The sequence below is a fragment of the Heterodontus francisci genome, chromosome 18 (assembly GCF_036365525.1).
Source record: "Heterodontus francisci isolate sHetFra1 chromosome 18, sHetFra1.hap1, whole genome shotgun sequence".
NCBI classification, from domain to species: Eukaryota; Metazoa; Chordata; class Chondrichthyes; order Heterodontiformes; family Heterodontidae; genus Heterodontus; species Heterodontus francisci.
Window position 1 is genome coordinate 16,452,293 of NC_090388.1, and position 19,921 is coordinate 16,472,213.

Genomic DNA, 19,921 nt, shown 5'->3' on the forward strand with positions numbered 1-19,921 from the left:
TGAAAACAGTTTTTCCTTATATACTCTATCAAAACCATAAGTGATTTGAACACCTCTGTCAACAATCTATATCTGCAATATAGGTAAATAGCTAAGGTAAATTCTGCCGCTGTATCTGTAATATTAATAACCAAGGAAAACCTTGCTGCTTTTTCTGTAATAGAGGTAAAACATAATCTTGTTTTTCATTTGGTAAAGAGGGCATGAAGATGTATAAAAACATAGTTACAAGTTGATACCATTAAGATCGGAGATCTAGCACTTAAAACAAAGTGTATTACCAGCTCTCTTTTCAGACGCTGCTGGCTTCTCTTGTTGCTCTGAAGACTGCACCTTCATTGCCTGCTTTGCAATGCCAGGCTCGGAAGTAATTTCTTCACGGTCCAACTCTGCCTCAATCATGGCAGTAATACCTCGAACCAGGTCCAGAAGGCAACCAAATGCTACAGACATAGCATAGCCATCAGGGATACTAGGAGGCTCCACTTTGTCCAGCAGTTCTAGGCTAAAGTGTGGTTCAAATTAACAAAGGAACTATTTTAAAAATCATGTACATTTTAGATACCATCAGGTAAGATTTCACAACATATGCAAATTGGAAAAATTACAGTACTATAGTCACTAAAAACTAATTCTTATATTTTGAATATTAGCAATTTCCTGTACTTAGGAATAGACATTTAAGTAAAACCAACAGCACCCACTAAATTACAGGTACTTAGTTGAAAACAAGGAAAAGTATACTTAAGATACACAGAAATTATTAAATTTCTGAAACCAGAAACTCAAAACATTTTCAGTATTGATAAAATCTGCCACAAAGATAGGTTTAGGGCTTTTCTTTAGCCAATTTTCCCCCCTATTCTGATGTAGTGACCCTTGCTGGGGTACAATTCAATGAGCGCAGACAGCTTTCCAGTAGCTCACTCACATGACCACATTTCATGCCAGTCTAGACAGTGAATTGGCAGCTGAGCCCAATTCTGTCCTCACCTGATATCCACTGTGAAAATGTTTTAAATAAGGAAGACTAGGTTTGCATCATAAAGTTTCAAATTACATTCAGTTCCCACATTGCTTGAACATTCCTGCATTACAACATGCCAAATTTGATGTCTGTAATGTGCCATATTTCCATCAGGTAACAAAATGCCAAAGGGCACAAAACACTAACAAGTGGGTTCCTTACATTTAAAAACAATACTCAAACCACACATCTACAGGATTAGACTAAGAAATATAGCTTCTTAAAGATGTAGGTGTTTCAGACTTACTATACAGCCCCAGGTTGCCTAAACAGATTTCTCCACACCAACTGATCCCAAAACCACTTAAAAAAAACTTGTTTATGAACACGTGGCCATTAATCTTCTGCGAAATTGCATCACACTTGGATCTGGTTAAGTAACCAAAATGGAGAATTTCTTCAAACAAAATCATCAAAAATTATGCAGTGATTGAAAATTCTTATTATAGATCTAAATGTCTGAATAAATAAGGTTTGAAGTTTTCCTCCCTGCACATTAATTATTTTCTTATTTTATGGCCTTTCAATGGAATGCAGCATTCCCTGACAAGATGGATGACCAACCATGTTTCTCCTAGACCTTTGACAATATCTTTCTGGAATCAATATTTCAATGTATTATCACCACATTCTGCAATGAATTGCTTGCAGTTCAAAAGTCTTTGGATGCCAGCGCATGACTAAATTTGCACTCACTAGGCTGCTTTAGAAGTGCCTTGTACAGAGATATTCAGAATTGGAATCCATGTGCCTCTGTATTCAAAAGCTGGCAGTGGGGTGAGTCCCACAGTGGCACTCATCCCTGCCCCATTCTGTGCTGCAGTCGAACCACCAACTCCACTCGTGCCTGTAAGAACAGCAAGAGTTAGCTTTAATACACTGAACAGGCAGAACAAAAGCAACCTTACTTGAAAGTGGACTGCAAGATCAACAATCTGAATGCACTTCTTAGGTATGTATATGTACCATCATTAATCTGAATAGCACAACGGCCTAAAGTGTTTGTATAGGTTTTAATTTCCTAAACTGTGGGTGGCAGTTTTGTTCGTGGAAATTGCTTCTTTGATATGTAGATGAAACTACTGCATTCCAAACAGGAAAAAAAATCTATAAACTATGAATACCTGCAGTGAATGTTTCATGACATTTGTTGAACACACTAGCCTTGAGTTTAACCCAAGCAGGGTAGGTTCAGGTCAGACACCCATTTTAGATGCTATCCTATTTTATTCTGCATTCAAGTCAATAGAGTATAAAATCAGGTGGTGTGTGAAACAGGTATCCAAAGCAAAAGCCTAACCTGCCTGCTGGAGCAATGAAATCGAGCCTACTGAGTTTTAACGGCAGTGCCTATTGATATAGGTAAGTAATTACAAGAGGAAAAGCAGATGGTCAAACTCTGTAGCAGCTGTGCTGGATGGCAGCATGGGGGAATTTGGTGAAATAGATGCCGAGGACAGACTTTGTTTCTTTTCATCTGTTTCAAAAGCAATCAATTATAGCTATCTGGGGAACAATTTTGTTTCTTGGTCAGAAGAACAGTAAAAAAACAATGAAAGAAAGAAATTTAAAGATATCATTTTGTCTGTTTAGTAAAAATTTAAAGAGGAGCAAATATGAAGAAATTAGACTTGATAATCCATCGAGGTGTCTCTTTCAAACTGTGCATGACCCATGTACTTAACCCCTTGCAATACTAATATCATGCCATATGCATCCCGATCAATCAAATTACCAAGGCAACTCCTAACTATAGACATGGTTTTTCATATATACATTTTGAAAGTTTCTGCATACCATAAAATGCTTGTTAAAGGTGTAAAATGTTGAGCACCTCTAAAATCATTATGGATAATAGACACCAGTACACCAAGCAATGTAATGTAATTCTGGGGAGTGTAAAAATGGTATTTCAGATGAGTAGTATGCTTTCAAACTAAATTCCCATATCATCCTGAAGGAGGACACTTGTGCACTTATTGTCTTTAATCCTCTAATCTGCAAAATACTTGTCACAGGCTGCCTGGCAGTGTTCCCCAGTGGTGACATGCCATGAAGTCCACTGTGTACCCAATTTTGAATTCCAATCATATTTAGGGTATCACTGCATTAGAACTACATGCTGCTACCACAGTGGAGCGTTCCACAGAGCTGTGTGTACAGATCTGCAACGTGTTAACTAAAAATATGATGTCTAAACAATTCTGTAAGTTTCTGAAACCATGAAGTTTTGCACGAATGTTTGGTTGGCACACATTTGTGAGAACTATTTATTAACAGCTTCAAAATGGAAATATTTAGGACAGTCCCAGTAGATTCTTTTGGTATTTGAAAATTGTATTACAGTAGTTAATGGGAATGCTGCGAATAGGACCATTCATTTAAAAGGAGCATTTTCTCATTTCTTTCCCCTTCATTTTGCGGTGTTTCCATGACAGAACGACTGGATAAGAAGCACATTGTGCTTGCACTGGATGGATTCCCACTAACGAGCTTTGACAGATTTACAGTGACTAACTGAAGGCTCTGATTCATTACCCCAGCACAAAGTGGTACAACATTGCAGTTAGATGTTAGATTAGTGTTTGACTCCACTGAAAGGAACCCAACTCATTCAAATTAACCTTTATCTATTACATACATCTACTGTTCAGGCACCAAGGTCTTGTTAAGAGTATTAGGGCCTCGTCACAATACAAGTAGTCTTTTTTTCAAGCCAAAATAGTTAAATCTACGTGGAATCTAATATTCATGTCTGTACCAGATGAATGATTGGCCAAATATAAGTTTTACTGAAATTATAATGTATATCAGCCCAGTTTTTATTTAAATCAGGCATAGTGACAATTCTAAATATTTACCAGTCTATTAATGGTTGCTATGTAAGGTTCCCTCAAAATATTGACAAGGCCTCTAGCTTCAAAAGCTCTCATTACATTCCTGCTGCCCAAATGTTTGATCCAAGATCTCCAGAGACTCCAAAATTAAGTGCCACACAATAAATCTTGTACTAAATATCACTCATCCAATGATGGTGGTTACAGAACACACAGCACAGTACAGTCTTTATTATAACTAGTGACTATCTGATGAAATATTCTGAATTGGAAAATTTAAGATTCAGTTCAATACAGGATCTCTGCAATAAGTGGCAATAACTAATTTCTAATTAGCCAAATATCTAAGAATATATCAGTATTCTAAATATTATAGTACATAGATAGGGTCAGAAGATAATAACAACAGAAAGTAGAACCAGGTCAAACAAACATTAAATATCCCAAAACACTTTTAAACCTAAAGCGTGGTTAGAATGTGGAACCTGCAGCCACAAGGAGTAGTTGAGGTGAATAACAGATGCATTTAAGGGGAATCTAGATAAGTGTATGAGGGACAAAGGAGTAGAAGGATATACTGATGGGTTTAAATGAGGAAAGACAGAAGGAGGCGAGAGTGGAACATAAAGGCAGTCGTGGACTGGTGGGGCTAAATGGCCGGTTTCTGTTCTGTATATAATAAAAGAAATAGGAGCTGGAGTACACCATTTGGCTCTTTGAGCCTGTCCACCATTCAACAAGATAATGGTTGATCATCCTATGCAATGATATGCAGATATAGTTAGATGAAGGAGGGTGGAAGGAAGCATGTGAAGCACAAACACAAGCAAAGACCTGTTGGGCCAAGTGGCCTTTTTCTGTGCTGTAAATACTTTGTAACAGATGCTCTCAACGAACCAACCATGCAACAGAAGAGATATCCGTACCAGTCTGCGTATTTGCAATTGGATTGCTTCCGGTGCTTGGAGTAATAAAGAGAGATTGTATAAAAGAACCCAGTGCATTTACAATGTCTCTGAAGACCTTTGTTGAGTGCGGCTTCATATCATATGACTGGCAGAAAGACCTGTAGGTGCAAACAAACAATTCTCAAATACTGTGGGACTCCACAGAATTTTCAGATTTGGAGTTTTATTGCAATTTAAAGTAGCTATAATGCTGCTGTTTAAGTACAGAGAAGTCACTCTTGCAACATTAATTCAAAGATCTGTGAGATAATTAGAAGTCTCAATTAAAACAAGTGGAAATGCACAACTGTGTAGTATGTTACAGCATTTTGACATCATACCAAAAGTCAGTGACACCACTTTATTCTCCTGTCCCTCAATTTACCCTTTTTTGCTTCCACATAGGATCTTGTGACACTACAGATCTCACCACTACAGCAACCATACTATTCCAAGATCAGATGCACTGCTGTCAGGTTAACAGACAATTGCTCTTTCTCTTCATACTCATTTCAAAGCAGTAAGAAAACTAGCTCAATTCATGATCGAGAACAGCTGTATCAAAATAGACTAATGCTCCACAATTTTAATAATTCATTACAGTTGGTAATAAAAGCTTTTCATGCTGCTCATTTGTTCTTTTTTTATATATTGAGAAAGGCAAAACAACTTAAGGTCAACAAAGTTTCGGGGTTAAAAATCTTCAAGTTTAAACGGACAATAAACTTCAGCTATGCACTGTTAAAAAATAAAAGTTTAAGCCATTCGTAGCAGCATTTTTTTTTACAAGCAACATCACATGAGTAAACTATTTAAGTATGAAGTGTCAAATTATCACTTAGAAAGTGTTAAAGGATGGATTACCGTAGCAGCTGAGGTTGTATACAAAGTCTGTGAATGCATTCCACAGCAACTGCTCGAAGCCACTGTGGTTTATCACCATCCAAAAACTTCACCAGCAAAGACAAAAATATCTCACATTCAGTTACCTGGCAAACAGAAAAATATAACATTAGGAACACAGAACTGGGCAGCCAAATGAGAAAGTAAAGTAATATTAAAATGCTCAATATGCCAAGCAAGCAGTTTGGGTAAACTTTTTAAAACTATATAAGACAGAATTTCTTTTGAGTAAAGAATGATAAATGTTTGGATGAATCTGCTAGGTGGGTGGGTAAGAAAGATGAAAAAACCTCAGGGAGAAGCAGAATGCAGCTACAATGTTAGAATTAGGGTATGACTATGTTAAGAGTATCGACGGCCTGAGCAGCCAGTTCTCAACCTCCACTTTTCTTTTGTGCCAATATGCTGTCTATTAAGGTCAAACTGAAGGATTAAAGATGGTAACATTTCTGCTCATTTATCAGGAGTGCATCTGTAGCTGGTAACTAGGACTTGGTTAAGCACTAAATGGCCAGAATGTAAAAATCTGAATTACAAAGAAGCAATGTAGTCCTGAAGACTACATAACCAAGACACTGTCGCTGTGCACTGCTATACAGTGCAACTAATCATAACAATTTATATAGCACCTTTAAGGTAATAAAACATCCCAAGGCGCTTTACAGGAGCATTACAAAAAAAGTACAACTCTGAGCCACAAAAGGAGATATGAGGTCAGATGACCAAAAGCTTGGTCAAAGAGGTAGGTTTTAAAGAGTGTCATAAAGGAGGAAAGTGAGGTGCAGAGGTGTTGTGAGGGTATTCCAGAGCTTGGGGCTGAGACAACTGAAGGTGTGACCAACAATGGTGGAGCGATTAAAATCAGGGATGCACAAGAGGCTGGAATTAGAGTAGCACAGACATCTTGGAGGGTTGAGAGGCTGGAGGAGATTACAGAGATAGGGAGGAGCTAAACATGGAGGAATTTGAAAACAAGGAGTAGAATGTGGGAGACCAGCCAGGAGCATGTTGGAATAGTCAAGTTTAGAGGTACAGAAGTCTTCGCTCGTGTCACTTTAAACAGGCTCCAGAAGCTGGCTGAGCGGGTCTATCCTGAGGCAGTGTGGCTTTCGAGCAGAGAGATCCATCATTGACATGCTGTTCTCCTTTCGCCAGCTACAGGAGAAATGCTGTGAACAACAGATGCCCCTCTACGTTGCTTTCATTGATCTCACCAAAGCCTTTGACCTCGTCAGCAGACATGGTCTCTTCAGACTACCAGAAAAGATTGGATGCCCACCATAGCTACTAAGTATCATCACCTCATTCCATGACAATCTGAAAGGCACAATATGATAGCGGCACCTCATCAGACCCCTTTCTTATCCTGAGTGGTGTGAAACAAGGCTGTGTTCTCACACCTACACAGTTTGGGATCTTCTTCTCCCTGCTGCTCTCACATGCACTCAAGTGCTCAGAAGAAGGAATTTTCCTCCACACAAAATCAGGTGGCAGGTTGTTCAACCTTGCCCGTCTAAAAGCGAAGACCAAAGTACGGAAAGACCTCATAAGGGAACTCCTCTTTGCTGACGATGCTGCATTAACATCTCACACTGAAGAGTGTCTGCAGAGACTCCTCGACAGGTTTGCGGATGCCTGCAATGAATTTGGCCTAACCATCAGCCTCAAGAAAACGAACATCATGGGACAGGACGTCAGAAATGCTCCATCTATCAATATCGGCGACCACACTCTGGAAGCGGTTCAAGAGTTCACCTACCTAGGCTCAACTATCACCAGTAACCTGTCTCTCGATGCAGAATTAAACAAGAGCATGGGAAAGGCTTCCTCTGCTATGTCCAGACTGGCCAAGAGAGTGTGGGAAAATGGCGCACTGACACAGAACACAAAAGTCCAAGTGTATCAAGCCTGTGGCCTCAGTACCTTGCTCTACGGCAACGAGGCCGGGACAACGTATGTCAGCCAAGAGCGACGTCTCAATTCATTCCATCTTCGCTGCCTCCGGAGAATCCTTGGCATCAGGTGGCAGGACCGTATCTCCAACACAGAAGTCCTCGAGGAGGCCAACATCCCCAGCATACGCACCCTACTAAGCCAGCGGCGCCTGAGATGGCTTGGCCATGTGAGCCGCATGGAAGGTGGCAGGATCCCCAAGGACACATTGTACAGCGAGCTCGTCACTGGTACCAGACCCACCGGCTGTCCATGGCTCCGCTTTAAAGACGTCTGCATCTGCGACATGACGCTCTGTGACATTGATCACAAGTCGTGGGAGTCAGTTGCCAGCGATCGCCAGAGCTGGCGGGCAAGTATAAAGGAGGGGCTAAAGCATGGCGAGTCGAAGAGACATATCAGTTGGCAGGAAAAAAGACAGAAGCATAAGGAGAGAGCCAACTGTGTAACAACCCCAGCAACCAATTTTATCTGCAGCACATGTGGAAGAGTCTGTCACTCTGGAATTGGCCTTTATATCCACTCCAGGCGCTGCTGCACAAACCACTGACCACCTCCAGGCGCTTACCCATTGTCTCTCAAGACAAGGAGGCCAAAGAAGAGGTAAAGAAGGCATGAATGAGGATTTCAGCAGCAGATGAGCTGAGAGAGGGGCGAAGTTGGGCGATGTTACGGAGGTGGAAACAGGTGGTCTTAGTGATCGCAGGAATATGAGGTCGGAAGCTCATCTCAGGGTGAAATGTGACACCACGGTTGCCAACAGACTGGCTTAATCTCAGACTGTTGCCAGGGAGAGGAATGGAATCCACATCTATGGAAGAGTTTTAGCAGGGACTGAAAACGATGGCTTCATTCTTCCTAATATTTAACTGGAAGAAATTTCTGTTCATCGAGTACTGGATGCCAGATAAGCAGGCTGATAATTTAGCAACAGTGGAGGAATCGAGAGATGTGGTGCTGAGGTAGAGCTGAGTATCGTTAGCTTACACGTTAAAACTAATGTCGTACATTCGGATGATGTCACCGAGAAACAGCGTGTAGATGCGAAATAGGAGGGGTCAAAGATAGATTCTTGGAGGACACCAGAGGTAACCATGAGGGAGCAGGAAGAGAAGCCACTGCAAGTGATTCTCTGGCTATGATTAGAAGGACCAGAATGGAACCAGGTGAGAGCAGTCCGACCTAGCTAGAAGACAGTGGAGAGGCATTGGAGGAGGATGGTATGGTCAACTGTGTCAAAGGCCGCACACAGGTCAAGAAGGACGAGGAGGAAAAGTTTATCTTTGTCACGGTCAAATAGGATGTCATTTGTGCCTTTGATAAGATTTGTTCCGGTAATGTGGTGGAAACCTGATTGGAGGGCTTCAAACATGGAGCTCCGGGAAAGATGGGAACAGATCTGGGAGGGGACGACACATTCAAGGACTTTGGAGAGGAAAGGGAAGTTGGAGATGGGACAGTAGTTTGCAAGGGTGGTGGGGTCAAAGCTTAAGTTTTTTTTTAAGCAGAGGGGTGATAATGGCAGATTTAAAGGAGGGGCGACGCTGGAAGAGAGAAAATGTTCACAATATCAGCTAACATGGGGACCAGGAGGGAAGTTGATTCATCAGCAATTTATTGGGAATAGGTTCAAGGAACAGGAGGTGGGTCTCATGGACATGATGAGCTCAGAGAGGCATGAGGGAGATCAGAGAGAAATTAGAGGATGCGAGTTCAGGGACAAAAAAATTTTCAGGTGAACTTCTGGGGTTCAGTGATTTTCTTGACATAAAACTTTTTTTTTTAAAATTCCTTCGTGGGATGTGGGTGTCGCTGGCTAGGCCAGTTATTGCCCATCCCTAATTGCCCTCGAGAAGGTGGTGGTGAGCTGCCTTCTTGAATCGCTGCAATCAATGTGGGGTAGGTATACCCACAATGCTGTTAGGAAGGGAGTTCCAGGATTTTGATCCAGCGACAGTGAAGGAACTGCGATATAGTTCCAAGTCAGGATGGTGTGTGGCTTGGAGGGGAACTTGCAGGTGATGGTGGCCCCATACATTTGCTGCCCTTGTCCTTCTGGGTGGTACGGGTCATGGGTTTGGAAGGTGCTGTGTAAGGAGCCGTGGTGTGCTGCTGCAGTGCATCCTATAGATGGTACACACTGCTGCCACTGTGCATAGGTGGTGGAGGGAACGAATGTTTGTAGATGGGGTGCCAATCAAGCAGGCTGCTTTGCCCTGGATGGTGTTGAGCTTCTTGAGTGCTGAGTGTTGTTGGAGCTGCACCCATCCAGGCAAGTGGAGAATATTCCATCACAGTCCTGACTTATGCCTTGTAGATGGTGGACAGGCTTTGGCCAGTCAGGAAGTGAGTTAATTGCTGCAGGATTCCTAGCCTCTGACCTGCTCGTGTAGCCACGGTATTTATATGGCTAGTCCAGTGCAGTTTCTGGTCAAAGGTAACCCCCAAGATGTTGATAGTGGGGAATTCAGCGATCGTAATGCCACTGAATGTCAAAGGGAGATGGTTAGATTTTCTCTTGTTGGAGATGGCTGGCACTTGTATGGCACAAATGTTACTTGCCACTTATCAGCCCAAGCCTGGATATTGCCCAGGTCTTGCTGCATTTCTACAGAGACTGCTTCAGTATCTGAGGAGTCACGAATGGTGTTGAACATTGTGCAATCATCAGCAAACATCCTCACTTCTGACCTTACGACTGAAAGGAGGTCATCGATGAAGCAGCTGAAGATAGTTGGGCCTAGGACACTACCCTGAGAAACTCCTGCAGTGATGTCCTGGGGCTGAAATAATTGACTTCCAAAACCACATAATCTGCCTTTGCGTTAAGTACGACTCCAACCAGCAGAGAGTTTTCTCCCCGATTCCCATTGACTCCAGTTTTGCTCGGGCTCCTTGATGCCATACTCGGTCAAATGCTGCCTTGATGTCAAGGGCAGTCACTCTCACCTCACCTCTTGAGTTCAGCTCTTTTGTCCATGTTTGAACCAAGGCTGCAATGAGGTCAGGAGCTGAGTGGCCCTGGCGGAACGTAAACTGAGCGTCACTGAGCAGGTAATTGTCAAGCAAGTGCCGCTTGATAGCACTGTTGATAGCACCTTCCATCATTTTACTGATGATTGAGAGTAGACTAATGGGGCAGTAATTGGCCGAGTTGGACTTGCCCTGCTTTTTGTGTACAGGACATACCTGGACAATTGTCCACATTGCCAGGTAGACGCCAGTGTTGTAGCTGTACTGGAACGACTTGGCTAGGTGCACGACAAATTCTGGAGCACAGGTCTTCAGTACTATTGCCGGAATGTTGTCAGTTAACTTGAGAGCATCAAGCTAAGATCAACGCCAGAAAAAACAAAGGGACGGGTGGGGAGAGATTTTTTTTCAGCTGAGGTTTGTTAGGACATAGAATGCCTGAATAGAAATAGTGGGGGAAGCAGAATGCATAACAACTTTTTAAAAGGAAAGGGGGCAAATATTTGACAAAGAAGCACTTTAAAAGGGGCAAGAAAAGAGGAATCAATTAGGTGGAGAGATCTTTCAGAAAGCCACCACAGGCATGATGAGCCAAATGGCCTCCTTCTGTGCTGTAAAATCCTGTTTCTATGGAATACGAAGCTGTTCAGACCAGTAGGGTCACAAATTCAATCCCTGGCCTTTGAGTTTGTTATCTCCACCAAAATTGGCCTCAATGTGACAGAGGTGGGAGAGGGAGGAAAAAAAAACAGTTCCTCCTCCTGATCATCCTTAATGCTCCCTGTTAGAGAGTACATTCGTGCTTATGTCGGAAACAGGTTTGGAGGGGGGTGGGGGGTCTCCATTCTCTTGTTCCAACAGTCAAACAATCTGCCAACACTCACTGCATCAAGCTTTTGCACGCTTTCAGTGAATATTTCTGTGTGGTGGTACAATAGTGGCATGGACCTTGATTTGTAAGGGAGTAAGAAAGAACTCACATTTGTAATCCACTCTTGCTTACCTCACAGAACAGGCTACATAATGTAAGCTTCATATTATTTAAATTTCAATGTTGGGATACACAATTGAAGCATTAAATAAAAGTGTCTGAAATAATGTTTTCTTATCTGCACACTTTAAGCATTATAATGGTTCCCACACAAAAATCTCCCTACATCGTGCTTCTCCAACCAGCAACTTCACCCTTTCGATATGACTGGCTCCTGAAATTACATTGGCCATTCTGCTGGGAACTGTTATTTGCAGGACTGTTAAAAACCTCTTGAATGCAAATACACATGATAGTCCATTACAAAATAACATCCAGAAAGAAAAAGTTCATGTAAAATCTAATCTATTAACAACACAGTGGACTTTGAACAGGAAGTCAAGTAAACAACAATGCAGTATAATAGATGCACCCTCCAATGATTGACATGAATATGGTCAAATATTTATAGTAACAAAAAAGTCAACTGGTCACACATTAATTAAGCATTTCTATTTACAATTTTATTCTTGCATCGCCTTAGTGGAACTTGTAAAGTGTGCCTAAAAGACATTCTTAGCCAAATGATGGCCATAACAGTGCAAATATGGATGCTGCATTCCAACAGCCTAGAGAATTTAATTGCAAATGAGTATAGGTTTAAACACAATATTAGCACAAACTCTCTGGAAAAAAAAAAACTTTTAATCCAACAGTTAAATAAGCAGGGAAAAAAAATCTTAATCTCTTACCAAAAGACTATAGAAGTGCTTGATTAAAACAGACACCACTCGCAGAAGACGCATACAGATGGGAAAGTACGGTTTTTCAACAGGAGTTGGGGAAGATGGAGTGTTAGTACCCTGTCTGAATTTGATATTGGGAGAAAACAGCTTTATAACCAAGGGGCACACCCTTTCCTTCAGAAGGAAACTGAACTCCTGGTGCTGGAGGGAAAAGAAAAAACAAAGCAAAAATCAAAAAATGCAAGCTGGCATTTTAACAAAATCCAAGTATCATTAGAGCAATGCTAAAGCAGAATTATCACTGGTCACGGAAGTTCTGTGGTCAGTTTGTCTACAAAACAAGTCATTGGCACTTCAAAAATAATTAATTGTTGGAAATGCTTTGGGGTGACAAGCTTTTATATAATGTACACATATTACAATGAAACAAAATACAATGCAAATAATTAATTATCTGTGGGAACATCTTTGCTTCTATTACAAAGTAACATGAGATTTTTATTTAAAACATTGCTATATACATATAGTCAGTGCTCTGGACTACAGTAATCCTGTTGGGAGACACAAGAAAGGAATTACCCAATAACCCTATCTATGGGATTCCCAACAAACCTGGAAGCAACTGAAATGGCCACTGAGATTCTTACCAAAAATATAAACTATGTTGCAAAGTCTTGCAATTATGCTGAGAGATTGGCCTGGATTTTGCCAGGCGGGTGGAGGAGGGGATTAACAGCGAACTGTCAGTGTTCACTGTCGTTTACATCTCTGAAACTGACTTCAACTTCAGGAAGTCGGGCATGCGCAGATTAGTGCGGAAATCCAGATATTGCAGACTGTTGCTCAGGGTTCTGACACAGGCTGTGCTGTGAACACCCTGCGCAAAGCCGGCAATCATTAATATCAGCGAGAACTTCAACGTTCCTGCTCCCACATCGCTGTTAGAAACACCATAAACTGGCCCTGAAAAAATAATTTTCTATTCATGGAGTCTGTTAAATGATTAATTAGTAGTTCTTTTAAGTTAAATCTCAGCTTCTTCTTAGAAAAAAAATTTTCAGAATATTTTAGCTTCTGCCTTCACCCCATGTTTATGTCCCAATCTTTAAATGGCTCTATGCACAAATTTTTAAGTGATTTTTATTTTTGCTTCCTTTTCGTGTGTCTGGCAAAAACCTTTAATGCAATTGACAGCTTGGACAGTCTGATGACATTACTCCAGCTCCATGCTGGGAATCCCCAGTAAAGAATACTGTAATCAGTTGCAGTACCACTGCAATAGAAGTGAAATTCCCACCAAAGATCATGACTCTCAGCGAGACTTACTTTGAGGTCATCAGCAAGCACCCTTGCTTCACTGCCAACTGCAAACTCTGGGCCGTTATGTAATTCAGTGCAGCAGAGAGTGAGCTCCACTGTCAGACAATGTCACCTTCAGATATTAAACTGAGGCCCTGTTTGTGTGTTCAGTTGCATGTTAAAAAAAAAATCATGGCACTATGTTAATTGTATTTTAATTGTGTTTAATTATATGCAGGTGGTGGGCATTATCGGGGCACTCACTCGAGCTGTCTATAAACAGAAACATAATAAAACTGTGGTTGTTGGGTTAGGTGTATGCTTTTAAAGTGTAACTCTAAATAAATATAAAAGCATGTAGAGATTGGCTCCAGTTCTATCCTTCACCAACAGGCTTTCTGGAATAGAACACTATGTAAAGAGTAGGGCGCTCTCCCTGTGGTCTAGGCAGCATTCCTCTTTTAATCATAACCACAACAAATTTATCTCATTCCTTTTTGCAGCAGTTGCCCAAATAAGTGACTACACTCCAAAAATAATTAATTGGCTGCAAATACTTTGGGACTTCCTGAGAATGTGAAAGGCACCATAAATGCTAGTTATTTCTTTTTCTTACAATTTTTAGCACATTCATCTGAAATTCCTCTACTATTTCAAGAGGCATTAACCTAGCTATTTGAAACATGTTAACACTTCTAAGATGGAGAGGAAAATTTCAAACAAATGTTCTAGAGTATCCTATCGTGGAACTTCAGTACCATAGTTTCGTTGAGACGGTTAACAACCAAATTGGTGCATTGCTTGCATCACTGTTTATCAAAGGACTAAGGAAATAAAGAAAGAGAGTGGGTGAGGTAGAAAGGTCAGAAAAGCAGAGTGATAAACTGCAATAAAGAGATATAGAAACAGAGAAAATAAAACATAGAAAGCACGAGGTAGAAAAGAAAACAGCAGGAAGAAGCAACGGTCAAGATGAGAGGCCAATGTGAAAGTTGGAAATGTTGCAGAATCAGATAATTAGAAACAAAAAGTACAAAGGATGGAAACAATTTGGTAATATATTTGCACCTCTTTTATGCATGAAAAACAGAACAAAAATAAAGGGAAAAGCTTGAATTTATCAGATAAATATAACCTTCTTGATGACACTTCTTGAACTAGTCCTGAAACCACAATATGGAAAGGGTCTACTTCAAATCTGTGACTGTACACAACATTACCCACCAACAAACCTCTTCACTCAAATTATCCCATATCAGACAATGAGATAAATACAAATTCAGAGAGCAAGTGAACTGTTATTCTGGTGTGGGCATCCAGAACAAAGGAGCACAATCTTAAAATTAGAGATAAGCCAGTTAGGAGTGAAATCAGATAGCACTTATTCCACTCAAAGGGCAGCAGAAACCTGGAAAACTCTGCCCAAAAGGGTGCGAATGTTGAGTCCATTCTAATTTTCCAAGACTCAGATCAATAGATTTTTGTTAAGTGAGGGTACCAAAGCATATGAAGAAAAGGTGAGTAAATGGAGTCCAGGTAGAGGTCTCCCATAATATAATAGAATGCTGCATTATGTTTGAAGGGTTGAATGGCCTACTCTTGTTCCTCTGTTCCTGAAATAAAGATAACTTTAATTGCTTTTACAAAGTATATTTCTGCCTCAAATCTGGTAAACATTCAATGAAAGTATTAAATGACTCATACCATTAGATCAGGTTGCCCTTGGTTCCAGGCACTGACACCAGTACCATGCAACACAAAGTCAGCTAAAGTCTGCTGGAGGCACACACTGTCCCTAATAAAATGCTGCACATTTAGTTGCAGATCTGGTTTTATAATTCTCTAGAAACTAACCAGGCTACGGACAAATAATTTCTAGGTACCAGCTGAATAACCTGTTGAAAGGCAAAAATTAACAGATTAAAATAAAATCATTATGTCCTAATGAAATCAGAGTGGTCATGTTATTTATTGCTGGAAAATGAATAAAAGTTTGAGGTAGAGAAGGTCATCAATGCTACTTCAAACTAAATCATTCTTCATTGGCTTATAAGATGTTCAGTTAGGTCTATAAAATGACTCAAGTTGGTACTCTGTATTAATAGGGCTGTCTGCCTCCACAAAACACATATCGGTGCTGAAGCTCCCTAGTTTCTGTTGCAATCTACTACACCTTGGGACAGATGAAGCAGACAGCAAACTTGGCAGTAGATTCCACCCCCTGTTATTGGTAGATAAATGATAATAGGTCAAAGATCACAGCACAGTGAAGTTAGCTACTTAACAGATTAGATTAGATTAGATTAGAGATACAGCACTGAAACAGGCCCTTCGGCCCACCGAGTCTGTGCCGAACATCAACCACCCATTTAGACTAATCCTACACTAATCCCATATTCCCACCAAACATCCCCACCTGTCCCTATATTTCCCTACCACCTACCTACACTAGTGACAATTTATAATGGCCAATTTACCTATCAACCTGCAAGTCTTTTGGCTTGTGGGAGGAAACCGGAGCACCCGGAGAAAACCCACGCAGACACAGGGAGAACTTGCAAACTCCACACAGGCAGTACCCGGAATCGAACCCGGGTCCCTGGAGCTGTGAGGCTGCGGTGCTAACCACTGCGCCACTGTGCCGCCCTCCGCTAATTCATCAAATCAACTGATCAGATTTTAACTGCTATTAATGTGTTTTAGCTTTCTACAAATGAAATTCATGCACTCACTCGTGGTTTAGTGGTTAAATGCACTGTAGGATGTGGTGTTCAGCCTAGCTTCAATTCCTGGTCTGTGCTGAGCTACCTGATCTCACCCCAAGTACCCCACTATAATAATAATGTCCAGAAAATCTGTCTCTTTAAGAAAGACAGCATAAACCCAAACAAGTTTTAAATGACATATCTCAAACACCTTACTTGTAAAAACACTCGTGGAAAGTCATTCAGAACAGACTCAAGAAGTTCCAATCCAAATGTTCGGGTCATTTCCGTCATTCCAACCAACCAGTACGGAGCATCTGCATTGACTAACTGGCATAAGTCCTGGAAAATTAAATTAGATAGATGATGTCAAAGGTGAGTTTCTGTTTTATATCTAACACTCAGAATAAAACCATATTAGCTTTGTTAACAAAACAAGGAGATTCATCCTTGAGGAATTAAGATTTTTCCTGTTCCATTTGGTCAATGTGAATATCGTTTAAAAAGTGCCAATGATCTAATTTACGAAACCGGAATGAAAGAGTTACTGAGCAGAATTAACATACACCATTGAAAATGAAGCAACGTCGAAGCACCCCAGGTAATGACTTTACCTCCATAGATGTTGATTCAGCTCCTTCACAGTGTAAGGCTCAATTTTTTTTTGATTTGTTTCATAGGATGTGGGCATTGCTGACAAAGCCAGCTTTTTGTTTCCCGTCCCTAATTGCCCTCGAGAAGATGGTGGTGAGATGCCTTCTTGAACTACTGCAGTCTATCTTGTGCGGGTATGTCCACGGTGCTGTTAGGGAGTTCCAGGATTTTGACCCAGCAACAGTGCAGCAATGGCGATATAGTTCCAAGTCAGGATGGTGTGTGGCTTGGAGGGGAACTTGCAGGTGGTGGTGTTCCCACACGTCTGCTGCCCTTGTTCTTCCAGGAGGAAGAGGGGTTTGGAAACTGCTGTCAAAGGAGGTGTGGTGAGTTGCTGCAGTGCATCTAACATACCATTAGGAGCAGGAGTAAGTCATTCGGCCCCTTCAAGCCTGCTCCACCATTTAATAAGATCATGGCTGATCTGATTGTGGCCTCAACTTCATTTTCCTGGCCATATGAACATATGAATTAGGAGCAAGGGTCGGCCATTTGGTATCTTGTATATGCTATACACTGCTGCCACTATCCATCAGTGGTCAAGGTAGTGAATGTTGAAGGTGGTGGATGGGGTGCCAATCAAGCGGGCTGCTTTGTCCTGGATGTTGTCGAGTTTCCCGAGTGTTGTTAGAGCTGCACTCATCCAGGCAAGTGGAGAGTATTCCATCAGACTCCTGACTGTTGCCTTGTAGATGATGGACAGGCTTTGGGGAGTCAGGAGGTGGGTTACTCACTGCAGAATTACCAGCCTCTGACCTGCTGTTGTAGCTACAGAATTTATGTGGCTGTTCCTCAGTTTCTGGTCAAAGAATATTAACTTCAACTTAGATTCTCCAGTGAAGCCACAAGCAACATCCATTTAAACATAGATACAAACTTAAACTAAAATACAAAAAGGAAAAAAAACAAAAAGTGGATACTTAAGTTAAACAGAATGTTAGGCAACTGACCCATTAAGGATCAAACCTGATGCAACTCACTGACTGCTTTAACAATATAGGAATGACCCTACCTGGAAGAGCATGTATGCATCTTTTGCACATGGTCTCAGTGTGCTGATTGTTCTTCTGTTGCTATTTCCTTGGACGACAGGAGGCTGACCGTCATCATCTGAAATAAACATAGCTGACGTCAAAGACCTTCACTGAGATGTGGGGTTTAGGTATTTAGCCAACACTTTTCTCCCCCCTGCCTTCAGAGATTTACATCACTATCTCTGCTCAATATCTAACAATTCATTCAATATTGTTTTCAGGGAATAAATTGGTAATTTTTGTGTGTAGTTAGATCTCTGTAATAAAATGTTATATCGACTGAAGAAACAATTGTTAGGGCAGCAAGAAGTTGGAGTAGAAAGACATTGAGATTTCCGAAGTTTCAAAATTACAGGCAAAGCATTGACATAACTTCCAAAGATTAAAACAAAGTGCTCTGGTAATGGCTCAGTGGGTAAATACATCCAGTGTTTTGGTACTGAACCATACATACCAGAAAAATACAAGGCTCAGTCCCTGTTATGTAGGAAGTCAAGGGATGCTAGCTGAAATAATTGTGAGGTTAGTAACTCTCACATTATTCCTAAGCCAGGGAGAGAAGTTTTAGCATGGGATCCTTATTCCCAACTGTTACCCAGCAACTCACGTCGAGAAGTATATGTGGATATCAGGCAAGAACGTGATCAGGCTGGACTGGACAAATAAGACTTGAGAAATGAATGGCTCAAAGACTGGTGTGATAGAAGTGGGTTCCAGTTCGTGGGACACTGGCACCAGTACTGGGGAAAGCAGGGGCTGTACCATTGGGACGGTCCACACCTGCACTGTGCTGGGACCAGTGTTCTAGCAAGCCGCATAACTAGGGAAATAGAGAGGGTTCTAAACTAAATAGTGGGGGCAAGGGATCAAATTTGGGAAGATGTAGTAAATCAAAGAGTAGAGACAAGGCAAGATAAAAGGTATTAATATGGGAAAAGATAAACAGACCGTGACAGGAAGGGACAGTGAGTACAAATCTAAGAGTAAATCAGCAGACAGTGCTAAAAGTTACAAAAATAATAAACGGACAAAACTAAAGGCTCTTGCTACGACCAGGTGAGAAGAGGGTCTAGGGGTTCCCTCTCAGCCTTTATTTGGTTTAACCGTAACAGGGTTTAATTTTAAAACACCGCGTTTTTTAGCTCCCCCTCAATGAATCCTTGTTCACTGCTCCAATTGTAAGGCAAATAAATCAGACAGGTTTCCTTAGATTTAAACAAGAAAGGTAGAAGTTTATTAATCTTAAACGCTAACCTGGTTACAGACTATGAATAAGCGCACGACCACACTAGCATGCATGCACGATAAAAGCACGCGCAGGTCGAGACAAAAAAAATAGAAAGAATAAAGGGGAAAAGTTTGAGGCAATATCTGGTAGTTACAGTCCTTTAAGTTCAATGTGGAGTCTTTGGTTGCTGGTACGTCTTGCAATTCGTTGGGGCCCAGTGCACGCTTCAACTTGTTTCAAAGTCGGAGTCTTTTCTCTCTTGAGGTTTACGTGTCTTCCGTGTATCTGGTGGCTTGTGAGAGAGAGAGAGAGAGAGAGAGCGGCTTCCTTGTTCCAGCTTCAGTTGCACACAAAACTTCTATTCCGTTCTGTGTGGGCACAATTAAAAAAAAACCCCAGGTTGCCCAGCAGGTTAGTTATGTGATTAGCTCCTTATTTGGAACAGTCTCTCCTGTGAGGTTTGTGGATTGTATTACCTTTGCAGTCTCTGGAATGCGCTTCCTTATACCTTCAATGTCTGGTGATCAAAATCCATTTGGGTTAATTAGAGCAGGGAATAGTTCTTTGTCTCCACAAGCAGTGTCTCTTAGTATGTCCTTCCAGCCCAGTGTCTGGTCATCTCCAAACAAGTCATTTGTTCACTCC

At 41.2% G+C, this 19,921-nt stretch overlaps 1 protein-coding gene across 2 annotated transcripts in view; it reads right to left on the reverse strand.

Annotated features, from left to right (window-relative positions):
* mon2 (MON2 homolog, regulator of endosome-to-Golgi trafficking) overlaps positions 1-19,921 on the reverse strand; it is a 141,081-nt gene that overhangs the window by 62,314 nt on the left and 58,846 nt on the right. For both annotated transcript variants that reach the window (XM_068050353.1, XM_068050352.1), the window contains exons 6-12: positions 18,027-18,124; positions 16,577-16,702; positions 12,363-12,557; positions 5,676-5,800; positions 4,791-4,930; positions 1,724-1,874; positions 282-505 (exon numbers count right to left, since the gene is read on the reverse strand). In XM_068050353.1, the coding sequence (XP_067906454.1) occupies positions 282-505; positions 1,724-1,874; positions 4,791-4,930; positions 5,676-5,800; positions 12,363-12,557; positions 16,577-16,702; positions 18,027-18,124 (1,059 nt within the window). The remainder of the gene's footprint in view (positions 1-281; positions 506-1,723; positions 1,875-4,790; positions 4,931-5,675; positions 5,801-12,362; positions 12,558-16,576; positions 16,703-18,026; positions 18,125-19,921) is intronic.